Raw genomic sequence first — 17,984 nt, 5'->3', positions numbered from 1 at the left:
GCTGTTTTTTTCCATCATTTTATTACGTATTTATTCATGTTTTCCACTTTTTTGAATTTTTTTATGTTGTTCACAAAGCATCCAGCAGGTGGCGGCAGAAACCTTTAAACCCAACAACTCACGTGTTGGATGTTTGTTTTGTTTTTTTTTACTTCCAGCTGTTTGTCTCTCTCTTTTTTCTTTTTTTTTTTTAAAAAAGTGAGCAAACGGACACCGATCAGCTGCTGCTGCGCGCGCTGGGACGCACACGGTTAAAACTTCCTGTGTGATCTTGTAATCTTGGCAAACACACACTCCTGCACTCTGAACCGTGTGTGCGCGCGCGTGTGCGCACGCACACGCACGCGCACACACGGTTCAGGGTGCAGGAGTGTGTGCACATGTGCGTGCGTGAGCCGGGGGGGGGGGGGGGGCAACGTTGCATACGGAGTGAGAAGTCAAGTCACAAAAGAAAAGCATTGAATCCGGCGGAGCGCACACGCGGTCGGTCACCTCCATTTTCCCGTCCCTCCCCTCCTCTCCAGGACCGATCTTTGAACCTCCTCCTCCAACACTCCCCCCCCCCCGGCAGCCCCGGAGCCTCGCAAGCGGTTAAAAAAAAGTGTGGAAGACTGGGGGTAAAGTTGCAGAAAACTCCCGGATTTTCGCCGCTTGCGTCATGGATCAGCTTTACGCACGGACCGCGCCGACATCCAAGGAGTGAAATGCTCCCAGTGGCGCAAAAGTAGATTTTTTTTTTTTTTTTTTTAAACTAACAAAAAAAACATTAGAAATAGACAATTTAAAAGGTATCGAAGCCAAGATGTTGAACCCGGGGTGTTTGATCACGTGCGCGCTGTGTTTCGTTGCGACGTGCCAGAGCGTAAAAGTGTCCGGCGCGGATGGAGAGAGATTTCTGCAAGACATCCTGCACTTTTTTGGCGAGAATTCATCCATCACGACGGATCATCTGGGGGATTTATTGCAGCTGATCGCGGCCAGGAGGTCCCAGTCAGTGTTGGACGACAATCCGCTGGAAAGCCAAGAGGTGAGGGGGTCTTTCTCGATCTGCAACCATTTCCCCTCGTATTGATTGTTATTTCAGTGATTCCAACAACTTAAACCGGTTGATTTTAAGCCTGTCGCGTAGTTCTACGTGTAAAAAAGTGTGATTATTTAATGCATGGCTGGGTTAAACATTCTGTGCTTTCATTTCATATGTAAAATTGAAACTGAAAACAGGCAAACGAAATAACTGGAGCAGTTTTTTGTTTGTTTCTATCCAATGCACACAATATAAATTAACATCAAACATAAAGTACATTATAAAACAGTGACTTGTGTTGCAGATCAAGCCATATGTTTGAGCAAATTTCAATCTCTATTGCACAAGTTAGGCAAATTGAAAAAAGCTCTCGATGTTCTTCAGTGTTGGTTTTTGAATAAATGTCAGTTGTATAGTCATAAAACTTTATCTCGATTCAGGAGTAACTGAAACATTTACGACTTCTTCTTAAATTAGACTCAGTTACAAGTAAAAGTTGCCCCTCCTTTTCAAGAATACTCAAGAAAATGACTGAAATGACTGAAAAAAACACATGGACTACGAGTTGATTCATGATTGTGTAGCATAAATATGTATGAATGTCAGTTTAAAGGATATTTCTTTTCAAATAAATACAGTTTTTATTGATTCATGTAATTCCAGTCCAGACATGTCATCTAATAATAAGAATAATTGTGTTTTTATGCAGTCAAAAGTGCTTCAAATCAAAGTTAAAGCATCAAAACATTAAATATGGGAATGAATAAATAATTCAAGAGGCTACATTGAAACAGTAAAATCGAGAATAACACAAAATATAGTATTATAAGCATAATAATAATCACAACTAACCCAAACTACAGCTTATTTACAGTTTTGGGAACATTTTCATATTGTAATAATTACAGTAATACATGGTAGTAAAAGATGCTTCCACTGTTATTTAGATGTTATTGCAGCACCATTCTGTGTTTCAACATCTTTTTTACATCATATATATATATGTGTATATATATATATATATATATATATATATATATATATATATATATATATATATTATGTATATATAATAAATTTTTTTAACCCATTTCCACCAGTTCTCTTCTTCCTTTGCTAAATTACCGTGTTCATGTATCACTTTGGTCTTCTCAAACCTTCGTTTTCATTTTTGTCATTATTCTTTTTTTTTTTTATTTCATCTGTGTCACACTTCTCTCTCTTTTTGATCATTTCACATCCTCTTCACCTCCATTCTTGACCTCTTGGTTTCACCCCAAAATGCCCAGTTCCGAATGTTTGACTTGTTTATCTCCAGTGTATTTGACTTGATTAGGTCATTTTCTATTCGTCTCTCACCTCTTTTGCTCTAATCTTTTGCATCACATGTGTCATCAACACCCAATCTGTGCCTCACTGTGGTCGTCAGACGTAACTTTAGTTATTCTATTCATGAATTCCGTGGTTGTTTTCACTTCTAAATCCAAAACTCAGAGATCAAAACGCTTTACGCTTTCCATTAAGACGTCTCCATTTCGCCTCCCCGCCCCTCAGTGTCCCTCCGTTGAGCAGATCCTGGGCCACTTCGGGTTCAGCAATGTCAGCCAGCTGACGGTGGGACATCTGGGGACGATCTGCCCCGCCGTGTTGACCCAGGTGCTGCTGCCCTCCTGCCCCTTCGCCGCCCCCGACGCCCTGCCGCCCGGCGACTACTCTGGTGAGTTGCTTCATCCCGACGCCGGGCCTATTTGTCCCGGACCCCTGCAACGCAAACAATTTACAGTTCATGGGGGTTTGTTGCTTTGAATTTTTTTTTTTGCTCCGCGAGCTCTTTTGGACGTCGGCTCTTCCGGAGTTCGCAGCTCGTCGTGTGGATCTGAAGTCGCAGTCGCCGTCGGTTTAGTTCTTCTGTGGCGTTTCCTTGATACGGTTGACGTTACTGCAACAAATCTGCTCGAGGTTGCATTTATTTTACAATAGAAAACTTACTTACCTTTCCAGAGGAGAGCACATTTTTTGCAGGCACAGGCATTGTTCTTTAATGATTATATAACAAGGCTTTATGGAGCGTTTATGTGCAACAAGCATGGAAAATATGTATTATTTTAAAATGTCAGAAACAGTTGAATCCTCGTCTGCTCGTTCCTTTAATTTGAAGGCCAGCAGGCCTTTATTGGAGGCCACTGAAAGGGGGACATGGACCCCACTTTGAAAACACTGGGATAAATCACCCCCCCCCCTTTTCTTTTTTTTTTTTTTGGCTCGGATGTGTTCACTGTGAACTCCAGTGTTGACCGTGACACATTCCCCGGCCAGGGGATGAGAAATCCTCAGTGAGCTGCAATGACCGTCAACAAACAGTGTTTAAAAAAAGGTGGAACGTGTTCAGAAAATGGTCAAACCTGAATTATCCCTGAATACAGTACAGTGGGTGGGAGGAGCCACGTTGGATTCCCCAGGCTGCTGAAAAGCACTTTTTTTCAATGTATCCGGCCGCCATTTATACTCAATGTGTCGCCTTAGCACATTGATTTCATTTGTCCATTGGCTCCTCCCACCTCCCACCATTGGCCTCCCCACCATTGGCTCCTCCCACCTCCCGCCATTGGCCCCTCCCACCTCCCTCCAGTAGCTCCTCCCACCATTGGCCCCTCCAGCCTGCAACTCAAGCTGGTCCAATGCCTACATAGAGTATGATGATTTCAATTATGATCATCAATATTTAAGATTTCATCATCTAATGAAGCTTTTTTTTTTTTTTTTCCAACCTCACCGAGGCTTTGAGATCACAAAAACTGGATAAAATGTCAATAAGAACAGGATGTAATGATTTCTTGGCGAACCCATATTTCAAGCATGTTAAAAGAAAAGCATTTTACTTTTTCACGAAGTACATCTTTAATATATTAATATATTCCTAAATATGTATTATATTTTTTTATTTAGTTTAATTTAATTTAATTTAATTTAATTTAATTTAATTTAATTTAATTTAATTTAATTTAATTTAATTTAATTTAATTTAATTTAATTTAATTTAAGTCCGGAAATTGGTTGCGCCGACTTTTTTTTAACAATTCAGCTAACCACTTACCAAAATAAAATCCCCCAAAACTGCAAAAAAAATATCCCATATAGTGGATGAGGAGAAGCAGCCACACAAAATGTCCTCTGGAATTTTGGAGTTATTATTGTCCCTTATTATTATTATTATTATTATTATTATTATTATTATTATTACTGTTATTATTATTGTTCTGTTATTATTATTGTTATTTTATTATTATTATTATCATTATTATTATTAGTAGTAGTAGTAGCAGTATAATAATAATTATTTTATTATTATTATTATTTTATTATTTTATTTTTATTATTATTATTGAGTAACTAGTCCCACACCATTGAAAGGACGGACACAAGTATGTTTCCATTTGTAGAGTTCAGAACTTTATTTCTTCCGGCCCGTTCAGGATGACCGAGGGTGTAAATGTAAGTAAATGTAAAGAGTGTAGACGAATCGGTGCTTTGCGGCCTCACAGTTTGGGGTTACGGCTTCCTGGCCGTCACCATCATCAACCTGGCGGCTCTGCTGGGCCTCCTGCTGATCCCCTTCACCAAGAAGCCGTACTTCCCCAAAGTGCTGACCTACTTCATCGCCCTGGCCATCGGGACGCTCTTCTCCAACGCCGTCCTCCAGCTCATACCCGAGGTTGGTCGACCCGCAAAACCCCTTTTTGCGTCTTTGTCGCGCGGCGTGCTAACCGCTGCCCCCTCCACCCCCCCACCCCCCTGCAGGCCCTGGGCTTCGACCCCAAAGCTGACGACTACGTGGCGAAGGCGGTGGGGATATTCGGAGGGTTCTACCTGCTGTTCTTCGTGGAGAAGGTCCTGAAAATGGCTCTGCGCATGGAGAACGAGGTGAGGTGTCGCGCTCTCCAGGTTCGCATCTGCACTTCAGTATCGCTGATTTATTGTCGCAACTGTGAGAACGCAACCTCAAACTTTACCACTTGTTATAATCAGTGCCGACGGTGGCTTAGGGACACAGTACTAAAAGAGGCAATAAAATCTTAAAGATCTTTCGGGTTTTATTTTTTCCATGTATACAAGGTTTAATCTATTCATTCGCGAGTCATAAACTGATACCAGCTGACTGTGGATGAAGGCGTGATAACAGCACAGTTAATCCGTCCATCACACACACACACACACACACACACACACACACACACACACACACACACACACACACACACACACACACACACACTCGTATATGGGAAATTTACAACGCCACCTATCTGTTTGTGAACTGTGGGAGGAAGCCAGAGTGCACGGAGGACGTGTGTACTTCCACCACTAATTACGAAACTACCTCAGAAAGTAGGTTAATTAATTCCACAGAAAATAATCACATAAATAGCAACAAATTCCACATGAGGGCCGTTTTCTACTACAATGACTGAAATGAGAACTACTATGTAAAGATTTGCTCCCGGACGCGTGAAACATTGCGTGATATTTGCACTGATAAGTGGAAAAACTTGATTGAGGAATAAAAATTGACGTAAGAACGACGGATGGTTCAGGGAACTACAAAGAGATCCTTTGATCTTTTGAACTGCAACTCTGAATCGTCCTGGTCGAGGTTAAAGGAGTCACATGATCCAGCTTTTCAACACTTTCACAAGGTCTTATCCGTCCAAAAACATTATATTCAAACTTTTATTTCTCCTCCTTGATTCTCCTCTATTAGAATATCGGATCATAGGAGCTGCATTTAGAATCTGCTGTGTCTGTGTGAGCTGGACTGGCTCCGCCCACATATGCTTATCTATGGGAAGAGGAAGGAAGTACTTCCTCTCGCGGTGCCGAGTGCCAGAGCAGAGCTGCCTGACTGTGGGAGGAGTCAAAAAGGGGGAGGAGGCTACCTTGATTGTGATTGGCTGAACCCCTGATGACACTATATAGGGTTTGATGTCTGATTGGCGAGCGACAAACTCGTTCCAAGTGTGGGGACGATTAGTACTGCTGGAGAACTTTTAGAAAGTGAATTCTGAACAATATGACTCATTTTAAAACAAGTTTAAAGGATATATCTTTAAAAAAAAAAACTACTTAAATGCAGTTACAAAGTACAAATGCTGTTATTTGCCACGTCTGTCTTTCAAAGCTCTTTCGTTGTGCATGAACCTTTTTCTTTTCTTTTTTCTGTTACGTCTAAATAAAAAGTTGTCTTACGATATGCTTCTTTCCACGTTTCCTTCAGCACGGCCACAGCCACTTCGCGCCCGCGGAGCCGCCGTTAGAAAACTCGCTCCACAACGGGGACATACCGGAGAAGAAGGACTCCATTGTCCTGACCAGCGTCTCCAGCGTCCACAACTCAGAACACACCAACGTGACGGGCTCTCAGGTACGGCTGCTCCACTGGCTATAAAAATGGCTTTTTATAGTTTTTATAGGCGTAGATTGAAGTGGTAAAGTGAAATGTCAGTCAATAAATTTAAACATGCCAAGTTAAAGGTTGATTCCAAGAAAAAAACCCACTCCTGAACAATGTCCAGGGGTTAAAAAAAAAAATGCAAGAAAACTAAAAGTACATCATTAAAGTAATTCCACAAAAAAAGTAAAAAAAAAAAAAAAAAACAATTTTAGTTCACTACAACTCATTTATTTCCTATATTTGCTCTATTAAGTGATGTTAGTGCACATCAAATATATTGTAAAAAAAAAAAAAAACCCTGCTGATTCTACTCATTATCAGCACTCACAACTTAAACAGCCATTGATGGAATTGTTGATAAAATCTCAAAAAAAAAAAATCAACATTTTATTTTACCAACACAAGCGTATTTGACACCACACTTATCTAAAGTTACTATCGGATATATAGTCGTGGTAACAGTTGCACGCCGCGTATAAAAACTCCCTATAGCTTTCAAAAACCTCAGTGAAAACGTGATTGACTGACTTGATTTGGTTCATTGGGTATGAAATGTCAACAATCTAAACACAGAGCAGCTGCGGCGCGAACTCAGAAAGTGGTTCATTCAATTCGATTACGCCTCGGCCGGCGTGGTGGAATATGTCAGTTATCGTCGTTTAGTGTCGTTAACCTTACATAGAAGTCAACCTTGTACCGTTTGATTAAAGAACTCGGTGTTGAGATAAGCTGGAGTCTCACGTCTTATCTGGGCTTGATAGAGATGTGCTGTTGACAACATTCCTCTATCGCACCCAGAAGGAATTAATCAGGCTTGTTCCCCTTATAGAACCCTATATTTTCTTCTTCTTCTTTTTTTTTTTTTTATCAGCGATTACGAAGCGATCCGTTAATATTTAACAGCGAACGTCGCCTGAATTTATGCAGTGGAAAAAAAAAACAAAAAAACAAACTGCCCCGGTTCGGATCAGAGTGCCAAACAATACACATGTGGCGGCGACACAAGAGGGATCAGGCAGTAAAACCAGGCACTGGGCAGCAAATCCTTCCCCTCCTGCTTGAAGGCTGCAATTGTCTGAGTCCTGCACAAAGACTCCTTGTTTGTCGGTGAGGAGAAGGAGGAAAAAAAAGGAAAAGAAGAATAAAGCCAGTTTCCGTCCCTTCGTCGTTGACCAATTCCCAAAGGTTGAGTTTGTGTCCACCGGATCTCAGGTTTCCTCTTCGCGTCGTCGCTTCGTCTTCGTAGTTTTCAGATCTCAGGTCAGATCTGCTGCAGGAGGTCACCTTGGCAGATCCTGGAAACAAACACACGTCATTGATTAAAGTCTTATCTGGAGCTGCAAAACCAACTCGCTGTGCTCTTTTTGTAGATTTCGTGGTTTTATACTTGAGAGTGTACTTTTGTCACTTTGAACACACTTTTTATATTGTCAAAACAGGCGTCGCTTGTGTTTGAAGTTTGCTGCACAAACATCCAGAAAAAACTGCGAAATGAAAAGATAAATAAATAAATACCTAAATAAAAAAATTGTAAATAAAAAATGAATACATGAATAGTTAAATTAATAAATGAGTAATTAAATGAATAAATAAAAAAATAAAATAAACAACATTTAGCTGACCCTTTCTTTTATTAAATTGATTAATAATTTAATAAAAAACAAAAACATTTGTGTTGTGTTTTTCAATTTGTTGTGTTTTTTCATATTGTGTTGTGTTTTTGAATTTGCTGTTGTGTTTTTCAATTTGTTGTTGTGTTTAGTGATTTGTTGTTGTGGTTTGCACTTCAGGGCCACCGTACAAACCACAGAAGAAGAAAAAAAACACAAAACAATTCTTTGAATGTCGTTCAAGGCCTGAACTACTCATTTTAAAAGTAAACAATCGGTTGCTATCTCTGCTGAGTGAAGACTTATCTTCCACCCTTGGGTTTCAAAGACTTGGGATTACCTTAGATTAACCTCGTCTTCGGTTATTGGATGATTAACCGTGTAGAATGATTCAATCATCCGTGGTCAGCCTTTGCACCAGCGACTGTGACCTGCTACGGTTTGCTTTGCTACGGTATCACCTCCAAACTCTTCAACTCACGGGTTTTTAAGCAGTTATTTCTCATTTTGTTCGTAATAATGAGTCACAATCACAAGAGAGAAAGACAAAATGTTCGCCATTCTCCCATTTCCAGGACTTCGAGTCGTCGGCCGTCATGTGCCACTGGCTGCGGGGGCGGCGCATCAGCAGCATCAGGACGGTGGCGTGGATGATCACGCTGAGCGACGCGCTGCACAACTTCATCGACGGCCTGGCCATCGGCGCGTCGTTCACCGTGTCCGTGCTGACGGGCTTCAGCACGTCCACCGCCATCGTGTGCGAGGAGTTCCCCCACGAGCTGGGTGAGTGGCGACACCCAGGGGTGACCCGCGGGGAGCTGCACGCCCTCGGGCGGGTAGCTTCCGACGCCGCCGCGATAACGCCGTGGAGCGTTTCCTGTTTAACGCAGAACGAGCCGGTTGAACCGACCCCCTCGGCCCTTGCGACCGGAGATAAACAGTTTTTTGTTTTTTTCTTCTGAGAACTGGTTATCAACCGCTTTTGTTAACCCGAGGCGAAGAGGCGGGGCGGCAAGTTAAATGTAAAAAAAAAAAAACAAACATTTAGTGCTTCTGGAGAAGCTCCGTACTCGGAAAGTAGGAGTCGGCCTCACCGTCCCGCTTTTAAACAAAACAAGTTTGAAATTGAACTTTTTTGTGTTGATTTAACCCTTAGATGCACACGTGGGGTCAAAAATGTTTAAAATCTTCAACATGTTTAAAATGAAAAGTTGTCATAAATTCATATTCCAGGTATTCCTCAGAAAACATGTTTGTGACATGAGGCCATTTGCATTTTTATTTATTTTTTCATTAATTTTAAGAAATTTGTATCACTACCCCACTCTTCCACACACACACACACACACTTCATGATTTTGGACGAAAGAAAACAGGCTCCAAATACACTAAAAATGCCTCGTATCTACCCCGAAGTAGACACGTTAGCCTCCTTTTTAAATGTAGTTTTACATCGCCACCAGGAGGCGCTAAAACGCTGGAGACGGTATGGCGATAACCCAATTTCAATGTAAAGAACCCTGACTTATGGAGAAAACTTAACCTTTGTGTTTTGCCTGCTGGAGTTCACGCCGTGTCGCTGTTCCGTCTGCAGGAGACTTTGTGATCCTGCTGAATGCCGGCATGAGCATCCCTCAGGCCATTTTCTTCAACCTGCTGTCGGCGGTGTCGTGTTACATCGGCCTGGTGTTCGGCATCCTGCTCGGCAGCAACTTTGCCCCCAACGCCATCTTCGCCATCGCCGGAGGAATGTTTCTCTACATCGCACTGGCCGACATGGTGAGTGGCCGTGTTTCATGTCAAACCTTCTTTTCATTTGACGGCATTAATGGGGCATTTGGGGATCTTCCAAATTCGTGAGAACCCACAACTTCACTTTTGTTTTCTTTTTTTTTAATTCACCACAGCTCTTGTGGTTTCCATTTTCAGTCTCTCACTTCCCACACAAAACTAAAGGTTGGAAATACATGCTGGGTACAAAAAGCAGGGTGATTAAATGCTACATCTCAGTTTGAGTAATCGGTGCCGGCTAAACTAGAGCAAAAAGCACTAAAAAGTTGCATAAAACAGAAACACATTTTGCCAACAAGCTCTTTACAAAGTGACACTATCATCCTGGTGTTGAGTTTTCAGCTTCGTGTGCTGCCCCCAAGTGGCGAAAACACAAAACTACACGCTGCAGCAGCAAACTCAATTATCTCCATATATTTGACTTACTCGAGGTGTGATCATACTGTGGTTTCATTGGAGAACCTCTGACCGCGTTTCCTGCTTTCAGTTTCCAGAGATGGACAGGATAGCACAGGAGCAGCACAAAACGTCCAGCAAGATCATCTTCTTCCTGATCCAGAACACCGGGCTGCTCACCGGCTTCGCCATCATCCTCCTCATCACCATGTTCGCCGGAGACATCAACCTGGGCTAGAAGACATATCCTGGAAACCTGGATAGATTATTATTATTAATAATGATTATAATAATAATGATAATAATAATAGCTGCTTCTGTTTCTGCTCATGCAACCGGGCAGGAAAGTGAATGTAAAGTGAATGTTTTGTATGAACAAAACCAAAAAGGGAAATATAGCTCTTTTATACCTTCGGACTATCAGTTTAGAGAAATATTTACTCAGTAAACAAAAAAGGGAAAAATCTTTGCAATCATGTATGAAATCTACACTGATTTATCTTAAGGAGATAATAAATTATTTTTTTTTTCAGTCTTCATATATTGTGAAACGCATTTTTCCATGTATTGTAGCTTGTGAGTACTGTTGGAGAGGAATCATGTATTCCCTGAAGAATAAAAACCTGTCTGAATTAAGCTATAATTTCAAAAGATATTTTTATGAGAAAAATTAAAAAATATCTTTTTATTTTTAGTGAAAATTCTTTTTCTCCCTTTAATGAGTGGGTTAGTTTAAATGATGTCAGATATTGTAGTAAAGGCAAATAGATATTTTATTTAAGAAATGTTTAGTCAGCATTTTTCTAAATATACCTTTCCAGAACTTATAAAGAAACAAACATATCTGAAGTTTTCAATTGTGATAATTAGAACCTGTTGTAAAACAACACCTACACTTTAGCGGATAATGGAAAAGGTTGGCTTTATTTTATGAGCAATTTAAACTGTGTAATTGGATTAAATGATATTGAGGCTGTATTTTTTTTTACATTTTTAGATCCTATTTAAATGATTGAGTTTTTATTCTCAAGATGAGCATCCTAATCGATTTGTATAGTAGCTACACTTTTTGTTTTAAAGTGAGGACATTGAGGGATTTACATTGTGAATAAAGCAAACAGTTAAGATATATCATTGGTCTATAATTAACAGACACACTTGATGTTTTTTGTAATTTAAAGCTTTTATATGTGAAAATGTCTTTTGGCAACCATAGGGCATAAACAAAAGAAACATAAATGAAAATAGACATTTTGAAATAATGAAAGGTAAATAAAAGGTACAAGAATTAGTTGTTTTTTGTTTTTTTTTATGTATCATGAAGAGGAATTGACCTTCAGTCAGGGAACATCTGGGTTATTCTAATTACTTGTTTCTATCTGTCTTCTCAAACAGTGGCAGCCAATCAGCGTTCAGAACGAGGGATGATGTGGCGTTCAAACTCCATAACAGAGCCGGGAATGTTGCCATTTACCAACCAGAGACATATTTTACGCGTAATTTGTGTGAATACCATTCAACCAGAATATCCTACAGTCAGTGAGAACGCCGGGTTGGGCAACTTTGAGTAGCAATCCGTGCAGTTTCAACCAGCGGAGTTTCATAATACCCAACGGTAACAACAAAACGGGAACACAAGTTCTTACAATGGTTACGATTATTCTGAGGGGGCATGAATCTACCATGCGTCGAGCTAGGGAAGTGGGTACCACATGAAATGAGCCGATTGTGACTTCAGGAAACTTTTCAAAGACGTTTCCCTGAAGTACGGACACAAAACAAGTAAGCCGTGCCTTTGCGCTGTTTTGTTTTTAACTATTCCACGAGAGGATCGGCCACTAAGCGTCAATTCAAGCCGCTTCATCTGCGCGGAGCTAACGCTAGTGCTCGCTCGCGTTAGCTACTTTGGCTTCTATTTTTCTCGAAGGACGCGGACAATTTATGATATAAATACTTATTTTGTCACACCTGAATGGCTTCCGGTGTGTAGTTACCATTACTGACCGTAACTTTATGTTAAAGTGGTTCAAACTAGCATAATGGTTGTTTGTTTACGGGTCAATTCAATTCAATTTAACTTTATTTATACAGCACAAAATATAACACTGATATTTCATTTGTCATTGTGATCAGATGTTAAACTGCTTTATTATCAATCTACTTTAGATATAAAGCCTGAACAGGTTAAAAAAAAACAAACACCTGCTGTTTTCCTGAGATTATTCAAATGCTTGAATCAACAACCTCATATCGCGTATCTTATCTTATCTTATCTTATTTTATCTTATCTTATCATATCTGACATCCATTCCAGCCAATTAATCAACGGAAAAGAGTGAGAATCGTTGCAGGTTTGCCAATGAAGTGGATTTTTCTCCTGATACAGTTTTTATATTGGTTACAACTAAAGAGACTTTTCATGAGTCACAGTTGAAATATAATCCAGGTACATCGAGGTCATCCCTAAATCACCATTCATTAAAACACCAGAGACTAAAATAAGGTAAACGGGAGTTTGTGGGTGGTTAATAAACACAAATATTACAATAAATACATTACTTGTAGCAATGGATGGACACTTAAAATACCCCAAATAATGAGATTAGAATTAGGCATAGTAAATAATTACTGAATAATGCTGTAAAATGATGGACTCTGAAAATACAACAGATCATGACTTTGATTATTTTAAAGAGGGTTTGGATTATATGATGCTTATTTCTTATTTTCATTGTTTATTCCATCTTCAAATCATTTTATAAAACTCATGTAGTTCTAAGGCCCCTTCTATCCACATTCATGCTTTTACTGCTTGTAATGTCACACCAGCGTCACCATCTTTTATTTTCCCATTGTTGCTCTATGTGGATGAGCATTTTCCTCAATGGGAGTCACTTAAACAGGAAGTGAGCCGTGTTATTCAACGCTCTGGTACCATTTAAAAGGACGACACAGAAGCTTTTCTTTCCCAGGCCTGTCTCCGTCTACCACGGTGTAAGAAGCCACATATCTCTGGGCGGGTTCTTTAAACTGCTCATCCCGCACAAGCTGCAGTGTCTTAAAAGCTGCTTGTGGTTGTCCTGCATCAACAACACTCGCCTTCTCCACAGATGACTGTCAACAAAACCTGCTGTCATTTGAACCAGAGCCTGACGGAGCAGTGGGAAGACCGTTTTCTCTTTAAGAGTTAACTTAAGGCCCATTTCCACAGCACAAAAAGTACCGGCCTAGACCGGTAAAACCGCTCCGGTTCGCGTGTCACGACAGGAATGCAGTCGAAACTGCTCCAAAGGCGGCCGCTTTTCCGCTCCCCTTCAGTTGGGGTGCCGAGGATCATTGGAACGGGTCTGAGTTTGAGCTGCTGTCTGCTGATTGGTCAGTGATTTACTACACGCGCTCAATATGTTAATGTGTCGGCTGGACGAAGCCTCTGTCAGTGTGGTCAGCTGTGCTCTGGTTGTTTTTATTTTCCTTTTCTTTTCTTTGCTGCTCAACTTTAGTGTTTGTGGTGAAAGAGCGGACTTGAGGCAGGGGGAGACCGGGGCTCGGGACTTTGCATCGCGTTGGAGCTTTCTGTTTGCAGCATAGCGCTCGCCGTGGCGTGGATGCGCGTCCGGGACACGGGAGTCTGTAGCTTTCGGCTCCAGCGCTGACCGCGCTCCGGCAGCTCCGCTTCCCAGAGGCGGTCGGTGTTCTGGTCAAGCGCGGTCAGTGGCGCTATATCGCGGGGACGGACCGCGGCAGCGATGAAGAGGAGCTCGGAGCTCGGAGCTCGGCGCCTCCGTGTTCCGACGCTGAGCGGCCGGACCGCGATCAGCGCCGGAATGGAGTGCCTCCTGCGTTTGAGCAGAAAGCTCCAGACTCCCGTGTCTGTGCCTCAGCCAACCGGGGGGAACGCTCCGGCCACTTGCCCCGCACCCGAGCGCTCGAGTGCGGGGCAAGTCGCCGGCAAGTGGCCGGAGCGTTCGCTCTCTCACAACAAACACGGAAGTTGCAGCTGCAGCTCTGCCACTGCAAAAAATTACTGCTGCAAAAAGAAACTTTTTTTTTTTCCGCTGCAAAAAATAACAGTGCAAAGTGGAGGATGTAAACAACAACAGAGGCTTCACAAGATCTAGGTCTGACGACTTTCTTTTCTGTTGTAATGTCACATTTCTGCGGAGCTCATGAGCCCCGCCCACTTTTAAAGCGCCTCTCTGCAGTGGAAACGCGACCCAAAATTTCGGTCGGGGTCTCTATTCCGTACCGCTCCGCTCCGTCCCGGCACTTGTGTGCGGTGGAAACGGGGCTTTATTATCGGACACTTTGTCCGTGCATGAAAGACAATATGAAAGACCTGAGCCTGCCCAGTTCAGACTCAAATTAGATTAATCACAAAGTAGATTATGCTTGGAATTGTTAAACATTTTCAATATAATGATCAACATATTTTCTACTCCTTTGGTTGACACATGAGCACTTTTTATATAAAAGACTGCAGACATCGAGGGTCTTCTGCAGTGAATTTAACATGTTGTGTTTACATGAGTTATTATTCCCGTGGTAAAATTCAATGGTATTTCAAATCAGAGAACTATGTTAAGAAATAAGAGCTACTGCAGCAAAGCTTATGCAATGTACTCGATTTTTTTCTTTTATGTAACCGTAAAAAACAGAAAGTCCTCCAGTGGAACAGGCTGGGATGATTCTCTCACACTTTACACCCACAATCCGGTTAAAACCTACTTTACTTTATTTCGTCAAGCATTCAGGCATTTAGGCAGGAATTAAATGTCACTTTATCACATGAAATGTTTGAGCTTTGTCCCAAACACTGGTGTTTTACTTAAAATGTACAAGATGTAATGAAGGAACGATACCAGCTTTAAGCTTACTTCAGCGTTGCATTAAAGACTTTTAATTAAAGAAACTTTTTGTGTTTACATGTTTATACGTTTTGAAAACGGTGTTCAGCAATAAACTATAAACAGTTTTTATGGACAGATGACAAAGTTGGTCGTTTTATAGTCGAGAGTCACATGTGATGGCAATTCCAGAGTTCCGGGACTCACGCCCATCTGGAGGTCGCCATTGTTGTTATTGTCTTTCTACTGAGCATGTGCAGTAGCCGCGTTTCAGAAAAGTTGCGTTTTGACGGTTTCCATGGAGACAGAGTCTGAGCGTTTTCAAAATGTTGCATTTTCTGCATTAAAAAAAAAAAAAAAATCCACATTGAAAGTTTTCCGTTTTCCTTAATTTATTTATTTATTTTTCACTTTGTTTATTGTATTTTTCATCTTTACATTGATCAACAATCAACACAACATTCACAAAATTCACCCACCGTCAGATGGCAATAAAACCACACATAAAGTAATACAATTGCAAATCCAATCTAGTGTGAGTGACCATAGATGAAGAAAAGGAATAGAAATAAACATTACAATGTTAACACATTCATTTGAAATAGCAAATTACAGGCCTTCTTGGTCCGATGCTGGTATTTGTACCAGTTCTTGTCTAATCACAGGCCACTGTACGTCGAGGCCGTCCACATCTCACAGAATTCCTCAGTTTTACCTCTGACTCTGTGAGTCAGTTTCACCAATACCAGATTGTGGCTCATCTCTTTAATCCACCGACTTCAATCAGGCCCCTCAACACTCGTCCATTTTAAAGCGATCGCCCGTTTGGTTTGCGGCGGACAGAAATTAATAAGTTTATGTCGCGGCATAAAACAGGGCCTCAGTTTCAGCGCCTCGTGACGTTTGTGACCCTGCTTTCCAGAAAACCCGAGCGAGCGCGATGACCAACATTCAGATCCGGACGTACCGGGACGAGGACGCCGACATCGTGAAGGAGATCTTCACCCTGGGCATGAGCGAGCACGTGCCCTCGTCCTTCATGCACATCCTGAAGCAGCCGCCGACGCAGATGCTCCTCATGTGCGTCTTCTGCTCCCTCATGGCCAGCTCCAAGTCCTTCCTCCTGCCCATCCTGGCCGTCACGCTCCTCCTGGCCGGCACCCGGCAGCTGGTCGTCTACATGTTCAACTGCTACCTCGAGAATTCCCTCAAGAAGGACCTGAACAACATCGGCGACGTCTACCTGAAGGGGAAGGACTCCTGCTTCTGGGTGGCGGAGAGCGACGGCCGGGTGGTGGGCACCGTGGCCTGCCTCCCTGACGAGGTGTTGCCCGGGTGCCTGGAGCTGAAGCGCCTGTCGGTGCGCCGCAGCTACCGCGGCATGGGCATCGGCAAGGACCTGTGTCGGACGGTCGCCGACTTCACCCGGGACCTGGGCTACCCGGCCGTCGTCCTCTACACGTCTGTGGTGCAGACGGACGCTCAGAAGCTGTACGAGCACATGGGCTACGAGAAGACACGGGAGTCCGTCGTCCCCGGGCTGATCACCAAATTAGTGAACTTCACGCTGCTCGAGTACAAACTCGATTTGCAGCGGGACGGACGGAAGAACTAAGGTGGAGGTGGAGGTTTACAGTTTTATGAACTCGTGTGTTCGCGTCACTACATGCTTCCATTAGCCGCTGCTACGCCGGATATGGGATACGGTAGAAAAACAAAACAAAATGGCTATGGTGTTTGTTTTGTGTTACTTAAAATTCTCAAAGGACGTTAATTTTGGGTGCAAACGAGGAATACATTTCAACAAATAAGCGTTAATTTTGTAATATGTCCCGTTTTCTCTTTCCGTTCCATGTTTTAGGGTGTGTTTATACTTCTGGTTATTAGACCTGCTTAATGTCTCAGCATAGAGTAGATTTCTGCCCCGATGTGTCGACCGGTTCCGATGATTGTTTCGAGCCTTGAGCTGGTACTTCAGGCACGTTTTTCTTGCTTCGCCGAGCGAGCTGTCAATTCGGGTCAATTCGACAGCTACTACGCCCGCGTATCGAACTACGATCTGGCGATCGAAAGGTCTGTTTATGGTTTAAAATAGCAGTTCCTCGGGTTTAATAAAGGGAAAGTAACTCAACACGTTGCACTTTTCATTGATTCCACATGCAGTTTAACTCCCGACGATGTCGAACGGCTCCCATCAATAAACACTTGAAACATTACGAGTGGTTGCGTGGTGTCGTGAGAAACACATTGTGGTTTGATGTAAGATGCGGATCATGTGTATTTTTTTTTTCTTTTTTGACGAAAATTAGGAAATTCCAAAGCATCCACATATTTGTATGTGTCAAGTCAAGTATTCTTGCTTTTCTGTTTGTTTTTTCTGTCATGATATTAGTTTGCTTGCAGATATTTCATGTGCCAATATTTGAAGGAACTGTTGAAACTGTGATGTCCAGACGACTGATTTTCTATGTGGCGTTTGTGTGAAATAGAAAAGAAACAATGGTTTTCTGACTGCTGCTATCAGTTCAGGAGAATCTTTTGTTGATGAGATATTGTAGAGAAATCCAATTCTCTGTTAAATCAAGGTATTTTTTTTTTTCTTTAACGATCCTACAAAAAGCAATGCAGACTCCACTACAAAAAAAGATTATCTCTGTTGAAAGTGGTGTAAAGACCTGCATTTATTGTCAAATTGGACAAACACAGACAATATGTTTGTAACCTTGTTATAGAAAACGGGAGAAAAACGGGAGCTTAGAGAACATGCAAACTCAATATGGAAAAGCTCAAAATTGTCCAAGATCAGATAAGCTAAGCCTTTATTGATCCCACAATGGAGAAATTTAAAATCAAGAGATATTCTTGATTTG

The 17,984-nt window shown here is 41.8% G+C and overlaps 2 protein-coding genes across 2 annotated transcripts; both read left to right on the top strand.

Annotated features, from left to right (window-relative positions):
- Positions 1–802: 802 nt before the first annotated feature.
- On the top strand, positions 803–10,651 carry slc39a8 (solute carrier family 39 member 8; the record flags this gene model as incomplete). The annotated part of the gene is made up of 8 exons (XM_080512581.1): positions 803–1,027; positions 2,579–2,741; positions 4,567–4,736; positions 4,823–4,945; positions 6,297–6,443; positions 8,659–8,866; positions 9,678–9,862; positions 10,362–10,651. The coding sequence occupies 8 exons, from the start codon at positions 803–805 to the stop codon at positions 10,506–10,508; spliced, it is 1,368 nt and encodes a 455-aa protein (XP_080368707.1). The 3' UTR covers positions 10,509–10,651.
- A 1,311-nt stretch (positions 10,652–11,962) lies between these two features.
- LOC308142563 (putative N-acetyltransferase camello) lies at positions 11,963–17,284 on the top strand. Its single transcript, XM_080513045.1, has 2 exons — positions 11,963–12,052; positions 16,037–17,284. Exon 2 carries the CDS (start codon positions 16,055–16,057, stop codon positions 16,727–16,729), a length of 675 nt encoding a protein of 224 aa, XP_080369171.1. The 5' UTR covers positions 11,963–12,052; positions 16,037–16,054; the 3' UTR covers positions 16,730–17,284.
- The last annotated feature ends 700 nt before the right edge of the window (positions 17,285–17,984 follow it).

Source organism: Blennius ocellaris, assembly GCF_963422515.1.
Source record: "Blennius ocellaris genome assembly, chromosome: 17".
In the NCBI taxonomy this organism is placed as follows: domain Eukaryota; kingdom Metazoa; phylum Chordata; class Actinopteri; order Blenniiformes; family Blenniidae; genus Blennius; species Blennius ocellaris.
Note: the sequence above shows the minus strand (reverse complement) of the source record. Positions and strands in the feature narration are given on the sequence as shown.

Bases quoted from the DNA above. Each gene is read 5' to 3' on its own strand.
- LOC308142563 (XM_080513045.1), top strand. From the start codon at position 16,055: ATGACCAACATTCAGATCCGGACGTACCGGGACGAGGACGCCGACATC.